Source organism: Oncorhynchus kisutch, linkage group LG6, assembly GCF_002021735.2.
Source record: "Oncorhynchus kisutch isolate 150728-3 linkage group LG6, Okis_V2, whole genome shotgun sequence".
Classification (NCBI taxonomy): domain Eukaryota; kingdom Metazoa; phylum Chordata; class Actinopteri; order Salmoniformes; family Salmonidae; genus Oncorhynchus; species Oncorhynchus kisutch.
This window is the reverse complement of record NC_034179.2, coordinates 65114967-65130873: the sequence shown is the minus strand read 5'-3', so window position 1 is coordinate 65130873 and position 15907 is coordinate 65114967. Positions and strand designations below refer to the sequence as shown.

Below are 15907 nucleotides of genomic sequence, written 5' to 3'. Positions count from 1 at the left end.
ATATTAGTGTTGTATTTTTCATATTTGTCTACCACTTTGAAATTACAGAATATTCTGTGTAGATTAATGTCACCCAGTAAAATACTACTTGAGTAAAAGTATCAAAAGTAAATATATTTTCTAAAGTATTCTTAAGGATTAAAAGTACAAGTAAAAGTTTGAGAAACAGACACCTCACCGGTCCTCAACTGGCAGTTCATTAAATAGTACCCACAAACACCAGTCTCAATGTCAACAGTGACAGATTTTTGGGGTTTGTTAAAAAAAAAAAATTAATGCACAATTTATGTAGTAGCACTCTTCCATATATCTTGAACTCTCTCCACATATACTTTTTGTCATTAGATTGCTTTAAAAAAAAAAATGTGGACAAACTATGTACGATTCCTTAACGCTTTCCAACATTGAACAAGTAGAGTCATAAACATAATAAATACCATTTTTCCTTATTGGACTTTGAAAGAGGAAAGAAGAAGAATTGCAACATTATCAAACATAACAACAAAAGTGAAAAAAATGACATCAAACTACGTATCGCACCTTTCATCACAAAATCTTAAGTAGACACATTGTGGACATAATTAGATTTATTTATCAATCTGTAGTATAGGTAATGTGGGCCTGTGTCCTTCAATAAAAGCTGTACCCTTTAAATAATGTGATAAATAAAATAAAAATCTGTGTGCCTTAGACAGTTAAATAAATACAAATATTTTTGGTTCTTACACCTTCACAACAAAAGACGAACACATTGTAAATACCCGAGAAAGAACACTTACATACATCGCTGTTATCGTAACTATAACTGCATCGAGTGAAATCGGTCAAGACCCCTCTGCACAATTTAAGGAAACAAATCAAACCCAATAAACAATCAAAAAAGAGAATGGGCGGCAGCAGACTTTCTTATTGAAATAAAGAGAGAGGGCAAGAAATAAGAACAGCCTATAGACTAGATAGATGCGCTTGTGCCTTTGGAGGATATCTGTGACCACAACTATTTTGGTAATGACAAAGAAAAACAAGAGTACATTTGATTACACTGATGTCGCTGACAGTCAGTGGTATGACAGCTGATTACACTAATAGCATATGTGCAAATAACTGGAATTCACGATGAAGCTGTCTGTGTACTGTATACTGGAGCCATTTTCAATGTCAGTATTATATTAAAGAAGTATGAGGACTACGACACACTTTGAGAGACATCGACTGTATATAGAATGATAATAATACTAGCAATAATGACGGCTGCCTCAAGAAACGACTTTCCCTGGATTGACGTCAGTTAGCAAAATGAGAATTTCAAAATCGGAGTCTGACCATGCACCTGTATACATGAAAATATTTGATTAACTAAAATATTCCTGTTTCCTGGAAAAGGAAGGAAAATAGCTGTATTGTCCATTTGCTACAAAATACTGAAGTACTGCATTTCATTGAAAAAGTTTTCAATAGGATCTGGTTATTGGTTATGATACCTGGAATATGTGATCAAAATAGAATTACATTCAGTGTTTGGAATACAAGTCTCGGAAATCTGGTAGCAGTGATATAGAACAGGGTTCTTGTAACATTATAACAGAGAACCAACTGGCTTTGGAATTCCAGGGTAAATCATTTTGGTTAAGAGAGAACATATTTTCATGACAGAGGCAGGTACCTGGAATTGGAATGCATAACACTATCATACATTGGCAATTCCATTCCAGGCTAACCTCTAATCTCATGAATGTAATATCGTCATGTATCCTGGCTGTTGAGGAATACATGGTGTGTGTTGGAGGGCAGTAGCATCGCTGGCTGGGTGAGTGAAGAGTTCGTTTTGACATATCAACTGCCAGACATTCTCTCTCTCTCTCTCTCTCGCTCTCTCTCTCTCATTTGTTAAACAGCATGACAGGTACATAAACAATGGGATTGTGGAATAAACTGTGCTCTGTTAGATGGGGTTGGACAGTAGTTTTATCACATTTTCCCCATGAAAAATAAATCAGCCTGCCTTCAGCAGACACAGATGAAGTTTCTGTCAGCGATTAGGTTACATCTGCCTGACAATACGTTCTATAACTATTACTTAAAGCGATCTGTAAACATTGCCAATGAAATCACATATTTTATTCTGACTGCTTTATGCTAATGATCAAAAGGGACCAGGAGGAAAAAAAGATTCAGATCAAACAATTTTTGTTGTCTATAGACATATCTGGCAAGAGAGGATTGGCTTTGTTTGACTTTGAAAAATAAACACAGCAGTTTGTTTTCTTTTGGTGTTTAAATGTCAGTTAGCGCTTCAGGATGCATTTCAACTGAATACCCACTGGGCACAGAAGTCACTTCAATGTGTAGTTTTAATATTCATTTGGTTGAGTTGTCAACTAACGTGAATTCAACGTGAAATCCACCAAAAATGCCACCCTGTCATTTGATTGGGTGAGAAAAAGACCAAAATCCCATCAATTTAAAAATCCAATCATTTTCCCAAGTTGATTTTGGAATTTTTGGGTTGAAATGACGATTCAACCAGTTTTTTTAAAATACTGTTTATAATTGTGTTCCAAATAAGCACAAAAGTCTGTATGAACAAATACAGCACCTTATGCCTTTCAAAGCCTAAAGAAAAACATCAAAACAATCCCTCTTTCTTGTCCCTGGTTGTGAACTATGGCCTGGGGGCGTGGACGCAGGAAGATGTTTTGGAGTGAGGGTGCTTTCACCGTTATACTTTTTTAAATGTAGATTTATCAGGGGTGCTGCAGCAACCTCAATACCCCTATTTCATGCGGCTATGCCCGGGGGAACATTTTAAGGCATCCCAGCAAGTCCCAGTTCCTATCCCTGCCTCTATCTATACCACAAAAGCCCTTTTCATTTAATTCTTAGTTCTTCCATTCACTCGCTCATTCATAGAGATGCTGCACAGCAGGGAACTGTGTCAGGATACAGGCTTTGCTACTATTCTCTCTTTCCTGAATTGTCCCTTGCTCTCAGCTTTCAGTCAAACTAGCTGTGACTTCCCTGCAGATAGAGCTAATTAGCAGACCACGCTAATTAGCAGACCACGTGCATGAGAGAGAGAGGCAGATGAGAAGTCCTTGTGGGTGAGGCCATTATAACTCTCACAGTCCTCTCACAGCTCTACCTACTGGGGTGAGCGATCTTAACAACACCAAGTAAAACTTTGGTCTTAATTGGTTTCATCCTATGCTGTGTGGAGTAGTGTGTGGAAGCCAACTGGTTCTCTGAGCCCAGAGATTCAAGCTTCAAGCTCACAAGCTTTTTGGGAGGGCTCCCACATTAGCCAATGTACAGAACAACAAAAATAAGGGAACTTTTGGGGAGCTGATGATTGTGAATTATTTTGGCTTTTGTACTCATAATTACAATATTTTTCAGCGAGAGAGAGAGCGAGGGGGGAATCCTACTGCAAAACATTTGAGACTGGTCATGTCTAGACAACGTCTATCTGAAGATGCATTACTATATTCCCCTTTGTCAGAACAAACCACAAGAAGTCAGCATTCACTCAATTATCTGCCAGACAGTGTCAATCTTTTCCTAGTTACTTTGACTTATTCATGTGTCATTCAAAAATAAAAAGTTGTGCTATGTGCATGACAATATCTGATAAATGTTCTGGAATTGGAATGATGATCAGATGTGTTATGGTCCTTCATAATGGGTGGTTCAATTTGAAAGGATTTGCAGAATTTCAGCAAAGTATTGTCAGTCCCCACTGGGTACAGGCGTCAATTCAATGTCTATTCCATGTTGGTTCAATGTAATTTTGTTGAAATGATGTGGAAACAATGTTGATTCAACCAGTGTGTGTGCCCATTGGGTACCTTCTATGACACAATAGCAATGTAACATATTACCTGTTTGATGGCAAGAAAGAGTTTGAAGAACAAAATTATTTAGTCTAAAGATTTAGTATAGATACGTTTTGCAAGTTGCAGAGTTGAAGCATCCAAAAACATCCACGTTCCTCTCAGACCTTAACATGGCTAGCCCAAAAAAATTATATTAATAATTGGCATTTCTCCCAATCCAGCTTTCAACAACGATATACTAAAGTGGACGTTATCTTATTATTAAAGTCCTGGTAATTTTGGAATTTGAAATAAATAAAAGTGCTTTTTATAAAGGACTGCTTATTCGGGTTGAAAATTAACACCTTTTACAACCTTACGCAACAGAAAAAATATATTCAGTTATGTTTCATACTGTAGCCTATGATAAGTCCTCTCCATATGTGTGTGTTTGTATTTGCTTGATCCTCAAAAAAACCTTACCAGGCGTGAAATGCCTTATTGATGTTAAACTGCTGCTCATCCTTCACCCCCCCACCCCCACCCCCCCAGGTCTGACTATATCTAAGCCAACTTTACGTTTGACTCCCAGGAAAAGGCTAAGATGAAAGGGAGAAGAAGAAGTCCTCACAGTTTGAGGAGAGTTATGCTAAATATTTACTTCCTGAAAGAACTGGGCAACACAAACACAACTGTTTTGTCCTCTAGGTAGATTTGACGGTGTGTACCAATTTTCACAGTTCATTCCCATTAGTAACAGTGTTGGATGTCACATCACTTTTTTTCCACTTGCACAATGTCTTGGTTGTTGTTGTAAGGATAATGGGGAAGGCATCCATCTTCAATGGTGGCCTAAGATTTCACATCAGAACATGGTCTCTATGAAGATACTAATTAATCAGAAAAACAGAAGGAAGGAATGGGAGAATGTTTACTAGAGACAGTAGTCTGGACAGACATGAAATGAATGGTCCATGGCGGTCATTCGCTTTATGATGCAGCGCCAGAAAGCATAGCCAGCTCAAAGTTCAAAAATTGCTCCACAGGAAATAAAAACATGCAAGGAACAAGAATCAAATTGTTTGTGTCAATGATCTTGAACAGGTCAGTTAGTCCAACAGGGATAATGTATTTGACATGTGCCCCAGTACCATTTTCTTCCCGCTTTCTGAGTATTCTTATGGACTCCAACTTCTGGATTTTGCAGAATAAAAAACAATAAGAGAACACTGGACTTACTGACTGTGATTTTAAAAGTGATTTCAAAAGTCACCTCTCAGCTGAATCTTCCAACGCCACAGAGATTGTACCAATTCCCTGTGCTGCCTTTTGGCAAAAAGTCAGCTCTTGACATTACTTAGCTTGGCCATTGTCATCCTGACCGTCTGTAGCTTCCAGAGGGAATGCACTGAGCGAACGTACCTCAATGTATTAGCAGGCGAGAGACTACAGAGGTCACCGCACCCTGGGAGGGGGTATGTGAGGTCTGTGTTTACAGACCAAGTGTACCCTGTGTGAACCATCACGGTAGCTGTTCCCTCGGTTGGTTTGGAGAGAAGAGGGGAAAGCGGTGCTCTGTGCGGAACATGTTGGAGGGGTGGTTGGCGGTGAGAGGTTAGACGGGGGTGTTCAGCCAAAGCAGAGTGTTGCTGGTCCTCAAACAGCCGAGGACTGCTTGATGCTGTGGAAGCTGACCCGCGTGGGAGACGTGGGGATGGACATGGCCCGCGCCACCCTAGCCCTGATTGAATGCTTGTCCTGCCAGCGGTGCCATCTCTTCCTAACTGCAGAACGCACCTGAGAGGATAGCAGAGAGAGAGAGACGGAGAAAAAGAGGTAAAATTCATTTTTTTTTGGTCTGACGGTGTAAATTGTTGACGAAAGGTAACATAACAATTGTATTCACTTTCTTCACAGAAACTATATAAATCGGCAATGTCAGTTTGATTGGATACTACTTACACACTGCTCCAAAAAATGAAGGGAACACTAAAATAACACATCCTAGATCTGAATCAATTAAATATTTTTATTAAATACTTTTTTCTTTACATAGTTGAATGTGCTGACAACGCAATCACACAAAAATTATCAACCCATGGAGGTCTGGATTTTGAGTCACACTCAAAATTAAGGTGGAAAACCACACTACAGGCTGATCCAAATTTGATGTAATGTCCTTAAAACAGTCAAAATGAGGCTCAGTAGTGTGTGTGGCCTCCACGTGCCTGTATGACCTCCCTACCACGCCTGGGCATGCTCCTGATGAGGTGGCGGATGGTCTCCTGAGGGATCTCCTCCCAGACCTGGACTAAAGCATCCGCCAACTCCTGGACAGTCTGTGGTGGATGGAGCGAGACATGACGTCCCAGATGTGCTCAACTGGATTCAGATCTGGGGAACGGGCGAGCCAGTCCATAGCATCAATGCCTTCCTCTTGCAGGAACTGCTGACACACTCCAGCCACATGAGGTCTAGCATTGTCTTGCATTAGGAGGAACCCAGGGCCAACTGCACCAGCATATGGTCTCACAAGGGGTCTGAGGATCTCATCTCGGTACCTAATGGCAGTCAGGGTACCTCTGGCGAGCACATGGAGGGCTGTGCGGCCCCCCAAAGAAATGCCACCCCACACCATGACTGACCCACCTCCAAACCTGTCATGCTGGAGGATGTTGTGGGCAGCAAAACATTCTCCACGGCGTCTCCAGACTGTCACGTCTTTCACATGTGCTCAGTGTGAACCTGCTTTCATCTGTGAAGAGCACAGGGCGCCAGTGGAAAATTTGCCAATCTTGGTGTTCTCTGGCAAATGCCAAACGTCCTGCACGGTGTTGGGCTGTAAAGCACAACCCCCACCTGTGGACGTCGGGCCCTCATACCACCCTCATGGAGTCGGTTTCTGACCGTTTGAGCAGACACATGCACATTTGTGGCCTGCTGGGGGTCATTTTGCAGGGCTCCTGCAGTGCTCCTCCTGCACCTCCTTGCACAAATGCGGAGGTAGCGGTCCTGCTGCTGGGTTGTTGCCCTCCTACGGCCTCCTCCACATCTCCTGATGTACTGGCCTGTCTCCTGGTAGCGCCTCCATGCTCTGGACACTACGCTGACAGACACAGCAAACCTTCTTGCCACAGCTCGCATTGATGTGCCATCCTGGATGAGCTGCACTACCTGAGCCACTTGTGTGGGTTATAGACTCCGTCTCATGCTACCTCATGCTCATGCTACCACTAGAGTGAAAGCACTGCCAGCATTCAAAAGTCACCAAAACGTCAGCCAGAAAGCATAGGAACTGAGAAGTGGTCTTGCTAACTGCCTATAATTTCCACCTGTTATCTATTCCATTTGCACAACAGCATGTGAAATTTATTGTCAATCAGTGTTGCTTCCTAAGTGGACAGTTTGATTTCACAGAAGTGTGATTGACTTGGAGTTACATTGTGTTGTTTAAGTGTTCCCTTAATTTTTTTGAGCAGTGTAGTTAACTGCCACGTTAAGTGAGTTTCCATTTAATTGTTTTCACCTAATTAAAATATGATCTCATTTATGCAATTTCCAAATTGTGGTAACCAAGGAGAAGTGGACAGTGTTGGGACAGTGCCATGGGATTAAAAATAAGAGGGAGGTAGACGCTTTTAAGGCACTGAACTTCTGCCACACCATGAGGACCACCATGTTTTCTCTAATAACAAGTCAGTGACATGACTACTTTCCTTATTTGCTTTTGGATTGTATTAACCTCATTAGAAGCCCAAAATTTGACTGGATGTATCAAAGGATAAGTGTACAGGCCCCTTTCTCACTAATGACTGAGTTTACAAAAGGAGAAGCGGCACTATGTTCTTTGGCTCCCCGGTTTAAGTGTGCTGAAAGATACAAAATCTAAGTTCTGGTTGTTCCCTTTCTAAACTTATATTCATGAAACTGTGTGCTCCATAGAGCTTCCACATCTTGAATAGCACTCTTTCTTCAGCAGGAAAGTGTTTTGTATCCATGATTCTACCAAAACACAGGCTTTATGTAAGACGCCGATCACAGTATATTTAATTAAAGCCAACCTGTTTTGTTTTTTCACCTGCTTCTAAAGAACTAGAGCAACAAGCAGCTCTATCTTTTCACTTTGTATTATGTCAAACCCTGCAGGCCCCTTTGGAACACTTCACACAGTTGGCTGCGGAACTGAAGGAAATATGTCACAGAGGATGAGGACTGTGTACAGTAGGGGTGTGAACGCAGTAAAGACACATTTGGTTATGTCTGCGGAAAGAGCCTTGAGTGTTTAATACAGAATTAGAATAACATACGGTATATTAATGATCATAGATAGAATAGCTGCCTGACAGTTGGATTTCACTGTGGGAGTGATTTCATGGATAAAAGGAAAAAGAAATCACTTTCCCGCTCTTTTCTCAGAGACTGGAAGCCTTTCACACAAAAGAGGTTTCCATCTAACCTTTTTATTAGAGTAAAGTACATTGGATAAAACGTGTAAAGACAAGCCTGTTGGAAACAGCTAATTTGTCGACAAAACAAAATATGTGGGCAAATTTTGCGGTCTGTGAAACAGAATATGCGACAATTGCAGTAGAAAAGCTTTTATCTGCAAATATTGACACAACCATAATTTTGAAGTAAACTTGGATTCACACTATGCTACGTTGTGTGATCCTCCCACTGCGACTTGGCAAAGCATGCACAGATTTAAATAAGTTATGAACTTCACAAGGAGGTGAATGTGCATGGTGATGAGCTTGATGCTGCCACGTCTACTCCCGCTCCACCTCTCATCGTCGCCAATTTTCTCATTATTCCGCAAACCTGTCACCATTGTTATACGCACTGCGCCTCATGAAACACACCCAGACTCCATCACATTCCTGATTACCTCCCTTGTATCAGTCACTCCCTTTGGTTCTTTCCCCAGGCTATATTGTTTTGTGTTTCATGTCTGTATGCTACTCGTGTTTCTTGTTACGTTCCATGATCGTTTATTCATTAAATTCACTCCCTGTACTTGCTTCCCAATTTAATAGACGATCCAGAATAGTGCCTCACCAATGGAAGAAACAGGGATTTACTTTTGGCTTTTTTACTGGTGACGTCAGGTCCAAAGGAGGCTGATGACGCAACCAAGGATGGCTCTTTAGGCTTCCATGCCTCAGCTGGCTTGATAGGTTCTCAAGCCTCGGTTGGCTCGTCAGGCTTCAATTGCCGAAGCTACAGGGGAAGCCACAGCTAGCTCGTCAGGCTTCCGTGACTCAGCCGGCTCGACAGGTTCCCATGCCTCAGCAGAAGCGATCCTGGTCCTCGCGACCGTCCCTCTGGTCGGTGTCTTGTCGCTGGAGCCATGCGTCAGGGAGGATGTACTGTCACGTCTACTCTCGGCTCCCCCTCTACGGCTCTTGTTGTCGCCAGTTTCCTCATTATTACGCACACTTGTGCCTCATGAGACTCACCTGGACTCCATCACCATCCTGATTACCTCCTCTATATCTGCCACTCCCTTTGGTTCTTTCCCCAGGAATCATTGTTTCATGTCTGTACGCTACTCGTGTTTCTTGTTTTGTTCCATGTTCGTTTATGTATTAAATTCAATCCCTGTACTTGCTTCCCGATTTATTAGCGTAGCCATTACAGATGCTCCTTTCCAATACCTATCGATGGTCTTATTTCGTATGGTGGTGACATGACTAGCCATGATTGGCTGCCAGTTGACAAATAAAAATGATCATGGTCTTATCCATTACCTCCTAATCTACCCTTTGCACTGTATCTGCAAACTGTTGTCTAGCGCTACGTGCCAAGACGAGAATGGGCACATTTGCTGTTTATCGCATACTGTTTGTGCCAAAACCAGCGTCAGAAATAAAACTAGGATGGAAACGCAGAACTTCTGTTTTATTCAGTAAATGAAAAGTTATGACTATGTCACGACACACTGCTTTTTATCTGCAACAAGTCAGTTTGATGGAACTACAGCTCTGGTGGGAAATATCCACATTAAAATCTGTCACAAATTGGATGTAAACCTAGCTTGTGATGCAATATGGATCCATTTAAAAGAAATGCCAACCAAGGCGGAGATTGTGGAATTAGTGAATGCGTATGTGTGAGGTGAGTGTGTGAGGTGAGTGAATGCGTATGACATAAAACCTTTGATTATTTCCTGTGCTTTTCATTCTAATCATGTCTTATATCAGAGTGAGCTCAAATTATTGGGACAGAGACTCTGTACTCCAGCACTTTGGATTTGAAATGATACAATACACAAATATCATAACCCCCCCCAAGATGCTAACCTCCCCTGTTATTGTAATGATGAGAGGTTAGCATGTCTTGGAGGTATGATATTTGTGCGTCTAACATTCTCACTTGTTTAGGATTATCCGTAATCATGGTAGCATCCACATTAATGTAGAAGTGTTTATAAATATTTTCTGTTATTTACAATAAAAGTGACTCAAAGTTACACATTATTTACAATTAATTTCTATTGGGCACAAAATCATCTGAAACACTACCAAAACAAACATAAAATGCATCAAACTAATTTGTAGCGTCACAAGCTTGAAGTAGTCATTGTGTATGCAATGAATATGGGACCAAATTTGTACATTTTTACTACTTTAATACACTTAAGTGAATTTATCCCTATACTTTTGGTTCCCTAAAATTGAGGGAATGGTTAACCAGATATGAATGAAAATACCCTAAATTAAAGCAGACATTCTGCACTTTAATCTCATAGACATTGAATAATTTTTTAATTGAAATTGATGAAGTACAGGCCAAAATAATAATAGATGTGTCACTGTCCAAATACTTTTGGAGCTCACTGTAAACTGAGTGTACAAAACATTACGAACGCTTTCCTAATATTGAGTTGCCCCCTGTTTTGGATCAGAATAGCCTCAATTCATAGTGCTGAGGTAGTGCTGAGCGATTTGTGTTTTTTGAGGTCGGTTCGGTTTCGGTTCCTTTGTAAAAAGAAAATCACAGTTTTCGATTATATATTTTTTTACATTAATGGATCCAGTGGATTTACTGACTGGTAAAACTGAACTTTTTTTATTTTTATGTTCTGTGAACAGAAGTGAAAATTTTGCCTGTTCTGGGAATGTTTATTTCTAGGTTGCAGGGAGGTTCTGAGAACGTTTTACTCTGACCACCACTTGGTTTTCATGGGATTCAATACATGTTATGACACACTATGTTTATCAGCTTGTGGGGTCCAGTGGCTTTGACACACACTACAAAAAGACTCTGCCCGGACTATGGAATATTGAACAAATACACCATAACTACAACCACAACCCAGGTATTGCTCAGTCTCTTCACACAGGTGTTTTTACTCAGGACTACACGCTTAGATACCCAACAGATCCAATTTAAATATCATTTTCTCCCTGCTTAGCACAAGGTGAAGGAGAGCTGTATTAGATAGGAATGCTAAAATACCAGTGATTGAAGTCGGCCGCGGCTGACTGGTACGGAAAAAGCGGCACCTCTTTCTACTCTCTTTCCTACTGCTTGAGTAACGGCACTTCTTCTAGAATATCAGAGTAGAGAAGGCTAGTTAATAACAATTATCTGTGTGTCTGATGTTTGTACTACTCTGGTTCTCCTTATGTTGTAAATAGTGAAAAAAAGCAGAAAAAAACCTAATCGGTCCTCACTGGCTTTACTTCACAGATCGCTGATGGCTCTTGATAACATATGAACACCCGCCGAACTCCACCATTTGCCCTTTGGATGTAGTCCCATGATACCATCAAGAGCAACGAATTAGCTGCTGCTCGACATTAGCAAGCCGACAGGAGAAACGGAGGTTGATTAGCTAAGCAAACTGCCAGCACACATCTATTGAGTGGCCACTTTTGCCCTAAGTAACTGCGCCTCAATGGGAGATATCTGCCACACTAAGTGGCGTCATGCTAACATATTGCACATTGACCTCTACTCAGCATTAGTGTGTAGGCTTCATTTAATTTCGATTATATATTTTTCACATTGATGCACTATGAATTATCTGGGTTGAATCCTGTGATAACACTGAATAAAACGATAAAAGTCCCATGATGGTAGTGACTGCCCATTAATGCTTATCACTTATTAAACATGATTTATTCACTTCGCTTTAATCAAATATTTCAGTTGTTGTGAATAAAATGTTTTATTTGATGACTTTATTATTTAATTCCAAGACATTTTCTCATGTCTATAGAGCTGCTGCCTATGCTGTCAGACAAAATCACTTTTTCCTTTCAATTAAGACCTAGAAATCCAGGTGAGGGATGTTCCCTTCTAATTAGTGACCTTAATTCACCAATCAAGCATAAGGGAGGAGCAAAATCCCAAAGACACTCGGCCCTCCACTTGATGTAGCTTATTGGCCTGTTGGAAACTATATCTCCCTACTACCCTCATACTCAACTCTGGACCTCGAATCCAGTTCCACTGCATTTTTGTATTGTTCCCCTCTAATCAGGGACTGATTTAGACCTGGGACACCAGGTGTGTGCATCTCATTATCCGATAGAACAGAAAACCAGCAGGTGCCGGACCTCGTATGGTAAGAGTTGAGTACCCCTGTCCTACTCAATGGCACAGTTCAGGCTGCATCTGAATTATCTCTAGATAAACTGTGCAATGTGCGCACAGAAAAAAAAACGGAACAAAATTAAATTCAAATAAGTCAATTGGTTGTTTTAAAAAACGAAAAAGAACCAACATTTCGGTAATCACTCAACACTATCATCAGGGCAAGGACTCTACAAGATTTTGAAAGTGTTCCACAGGGATGCTGGCCTATGTTGACTTCAATGCTTCCACAGTTGTCAAGTTAGCTGGATGTCCTTTGGGTGATGGCCCATTCTTCATATACACGGGAAACTGCTGAGCATGAAAAACCCAGCTGTGTTGCAGTACTTGACACAAACCTGTGCGCCTGGCACCTATTACCATACCCCTTTCAAAGGCACTTAAATCTTTTGTCTTGCCTATTCACCCTCTGAATGGCACATATACACAATCCATGTCTCATTTGTCTCAATGTCTAACAATCCTTCTTTAACCTGTCTCCTCCCCTCCATCTACGCAGATTGAGGTGGATTTTCAATACTGGATCATAGCTTTCACCTGGATTATTTCCCCTGGTCAGTCTGTCATGGAAAGAGCAGGTGTTCATAATATTTTGTACACTCAATGTTTGTGATAACCTACAGTATTTTACTGAATGAAAATTATTCATGATGTGTTAGTCCAGCCTTAAAGTATGGGTCGCAGCATCTGTGTGATGCCTCAAAAAGCATCTGGTTTCAAAAATTTAAATGATTTCTTGTAATATAACAACAACAGTTCCACCCTAGAAAGATACATATGTAAGAGTGTTTTTAATGGAGAAAAATAAACATGAATAGCGATTTGTTTATATTGCAATTGTTCTAGGCATAAGGCTGGTGTAACTGAGTCAGGTTTGTTGGCCTCCTTGCTCGCACACGCTTTTTCAGTTCTGCCCACACATTTTCTATAGGATTGTGGTCAGGGCTTTGTGATGGCCACTCCAATACCTTGACTTTGTTGTCCTTAAGCCATTTTGCCACAACTTTGGAAGTATGCTTGGAATGTGCTTCCATTTGGAAGACCCATTTGCGACCAAGATTTAACTTCCTGACTGTCCACATCATTTTCCCACCTCATGATGCCATCTATTTTGTGAAGTGCACCAGTCCCTCCTGCAGCAAAGCACCCCCACAACATGATGCTGCCACCCCCGTGCTTCACGGTTGGGATGTTGTTCTTCAGCTTGCAAGCCTCCCCCTTTTCCTTCAAACATAACAATGGTCATTATGGCCAAACAGCTCTATTTTTGTTTCATCAGACCAGAGGACATTTCTCCAAAAAGTACAATCTTTGTCCCTATGTGCAGTTGCAAACTGTAGTCTGTTTTTTATGGAAGCAGTGACTTTTTCCTTGCTGAGCAACCTTTCAGGTTATGTGGATATAGATACTTTTGTACCTGACATAATTTTCTGGAATTTTCCAAGCTGTTTAAAGACAGTCAACTTAGTGTATGTAAACTTCTGACACAAGGGAATTGTGATACAGTGAAATAATCTGTCTGTAAACAGTTGTTGAAAACATTACTTGTGTAATGTACAAAGTAGATGTCCTAACCGACTTGCAAAACTATAGTTTGTTAAGAAATTTGTGGAGTGGTTGAAAAACGAGTTTTAATGACTCCAACCTAAGTGTATGTAATCTTCTGACTTCAACTGTACGTATAGTTGCATGTTTTCATAAGCTTGGGTTTCAGGAAAACAGAATTTCTCATTTGGGTCCCAGGCTGAAAAGGTTTAAGAACCCTGTGTTAGTCTAATAACAGTATGCAGCTTTGATGTAGCGATTTGCACTACACTATAATTATTCACAGGTTATTGTAGGTGAATGTCAGATCTACTCAAATGTGAGTTTCACATTTATTTCCATAAGGTTGGAGGTGATTACTGTAGTATAGGCTAGGCTGGGAGTTTGGCCTGCTCTTTTTCTTGTGCGTGGGTGTGAAAATGTAACTGGCCTATTGTCCTGACAGGTTTGACAATCTTATACACAGCCTGCCATGAGTGTGAAATCATTAACATTTCAAAATAGCGAAGGCAATTGTGTAAGGCTAAAGAGTCGCCAGAGAAATGAAGGTTTGAAAAACCACATCATTTCACATGGAAAATCACAGGATTCCAAGTGTGACATTTCCATTTAGTTTTGGAACACTGGATTTTCACAAATGATCACATGTGAAATCATGTGAAACAATATGGTTTTGGAACACTTCACGTGATGATATTTCACATTTAGTTTTGGAACACCTGATGATATTCCCCGTGGATTTTCACGTGTGATCACATAACCTTTCACATGTGGAATCATGTGTTGTAGGAACATTTGTTTTTAGTTTCACACTGGTTGTGGGAACAAAGCCATATGCTTACGGACCGGTAGAACTGAACGTTTATTAAGAACGTTTTGCCTGTTCTGGGGACGTTTATTTATAGGTTGTAGGGAGGTTCTGAGAACGTTTTACTCTGACCGCCACTTGGTTTTCATGGGATTCAATACATGACATTCAATTCAATAGGTTTATCAGCTTGTGTGGTCGAGTGGCTTTGAAACACACTACAAAAAGACATCCGTCCGGACTCTGGAATATTGAACAAATACACCAGAGCTATCACCACAATTCAGGTATTGCTCAGTCTTTTCACACAGGAGTTTTTACTCAGGACTACATGCGTAGATACCCAGCAGATCCAATTTAAAGAGCATTTTCTCCCTGCTAGTGAGGTTAGCACAAGGTGAGTGAATCTTTGTTTTGGCTAGGCTAGGTTTTCCCCTTGCAGCATGCTTTAAGTCTGTCATTAGAGTCAGAGTTGTGTGTATTGCTTCAAGGGGTCTCCCAGCAGCATAGGAGTTATTAAAAGAAGATTCTGGAGAGGAGAGAAGGTTAAAACCCTGCTGTTCATCATGATTTCAGTGCAGTTGGTTAGCGTTAATATCAGTTAGGTCATTAACCGAGCTTGCACTGTAAGTGTGAAGGAGAGCTGTATTAGATTGAAGTTGGCCGCGGCTGACTGGTACGGAAAAGCGGCACCTCTTTCTACTCTCTATCCTACTGCTTGAGTAACGGCACTTCTTCCAGAATATCAGAGTAGAGTAGGGTCAGTGTGTTATATCTGGAGTACTTCTCCTGTCCTATTCGGTGTCCTATGTGAATCTAAGTGTGCGTTCTCTAATTCTCTCCTTCTCTCTCTCGGAGGACCTGAGCCCTAGGACCATGCCCCAGGACTACCTGACATGATGACTCCTTGCTGTCCCCAGTCCATCTGACTGTGCTGCTGCTCCAGTTTCAACTGTTCTGCCTTATTATTATACGACCATGCTGGTCATTTATGAACATTTGAACATCTTGGCCATGTTCTGTTATAATCTCCACCCGGCACAGCCAGAAGAGGACTGGCCACCCCACATAGCCTGGTTCCTCTCTAGGTTTCTTCCTAGGTTTTGGCCTTTCTAGGGAGTTTTTCCTAGCCACCGTG

The 15907-nt window shown here is 41.0% G+C and overlaps 1 protein-coding gene across 1 annotated transcript in view; it reads right to left on the bottom strand.

Annotated features, from left to right (window-relative positions):
* Positions 1-264: 264 nt before the first annotated feature.
* Positions 265-15907, bottom strand: part of LOC109892213 (corticotropin-releasing factor receptor 1-like) — a 153062-nt gene continuing 137419 nt past the window's right edge. Inside the window, exon 14 of the mRNA XM_020484648.2 lies at positions 265-5609. Coding sequence (XP_020340237.1) covers positions 5469-5609 — 141 coding nt within the window. The 3' untranslated portion in view covers positions 265-5468. The remainder of the gene's footprint in view (positions 5610-15907) is intronic.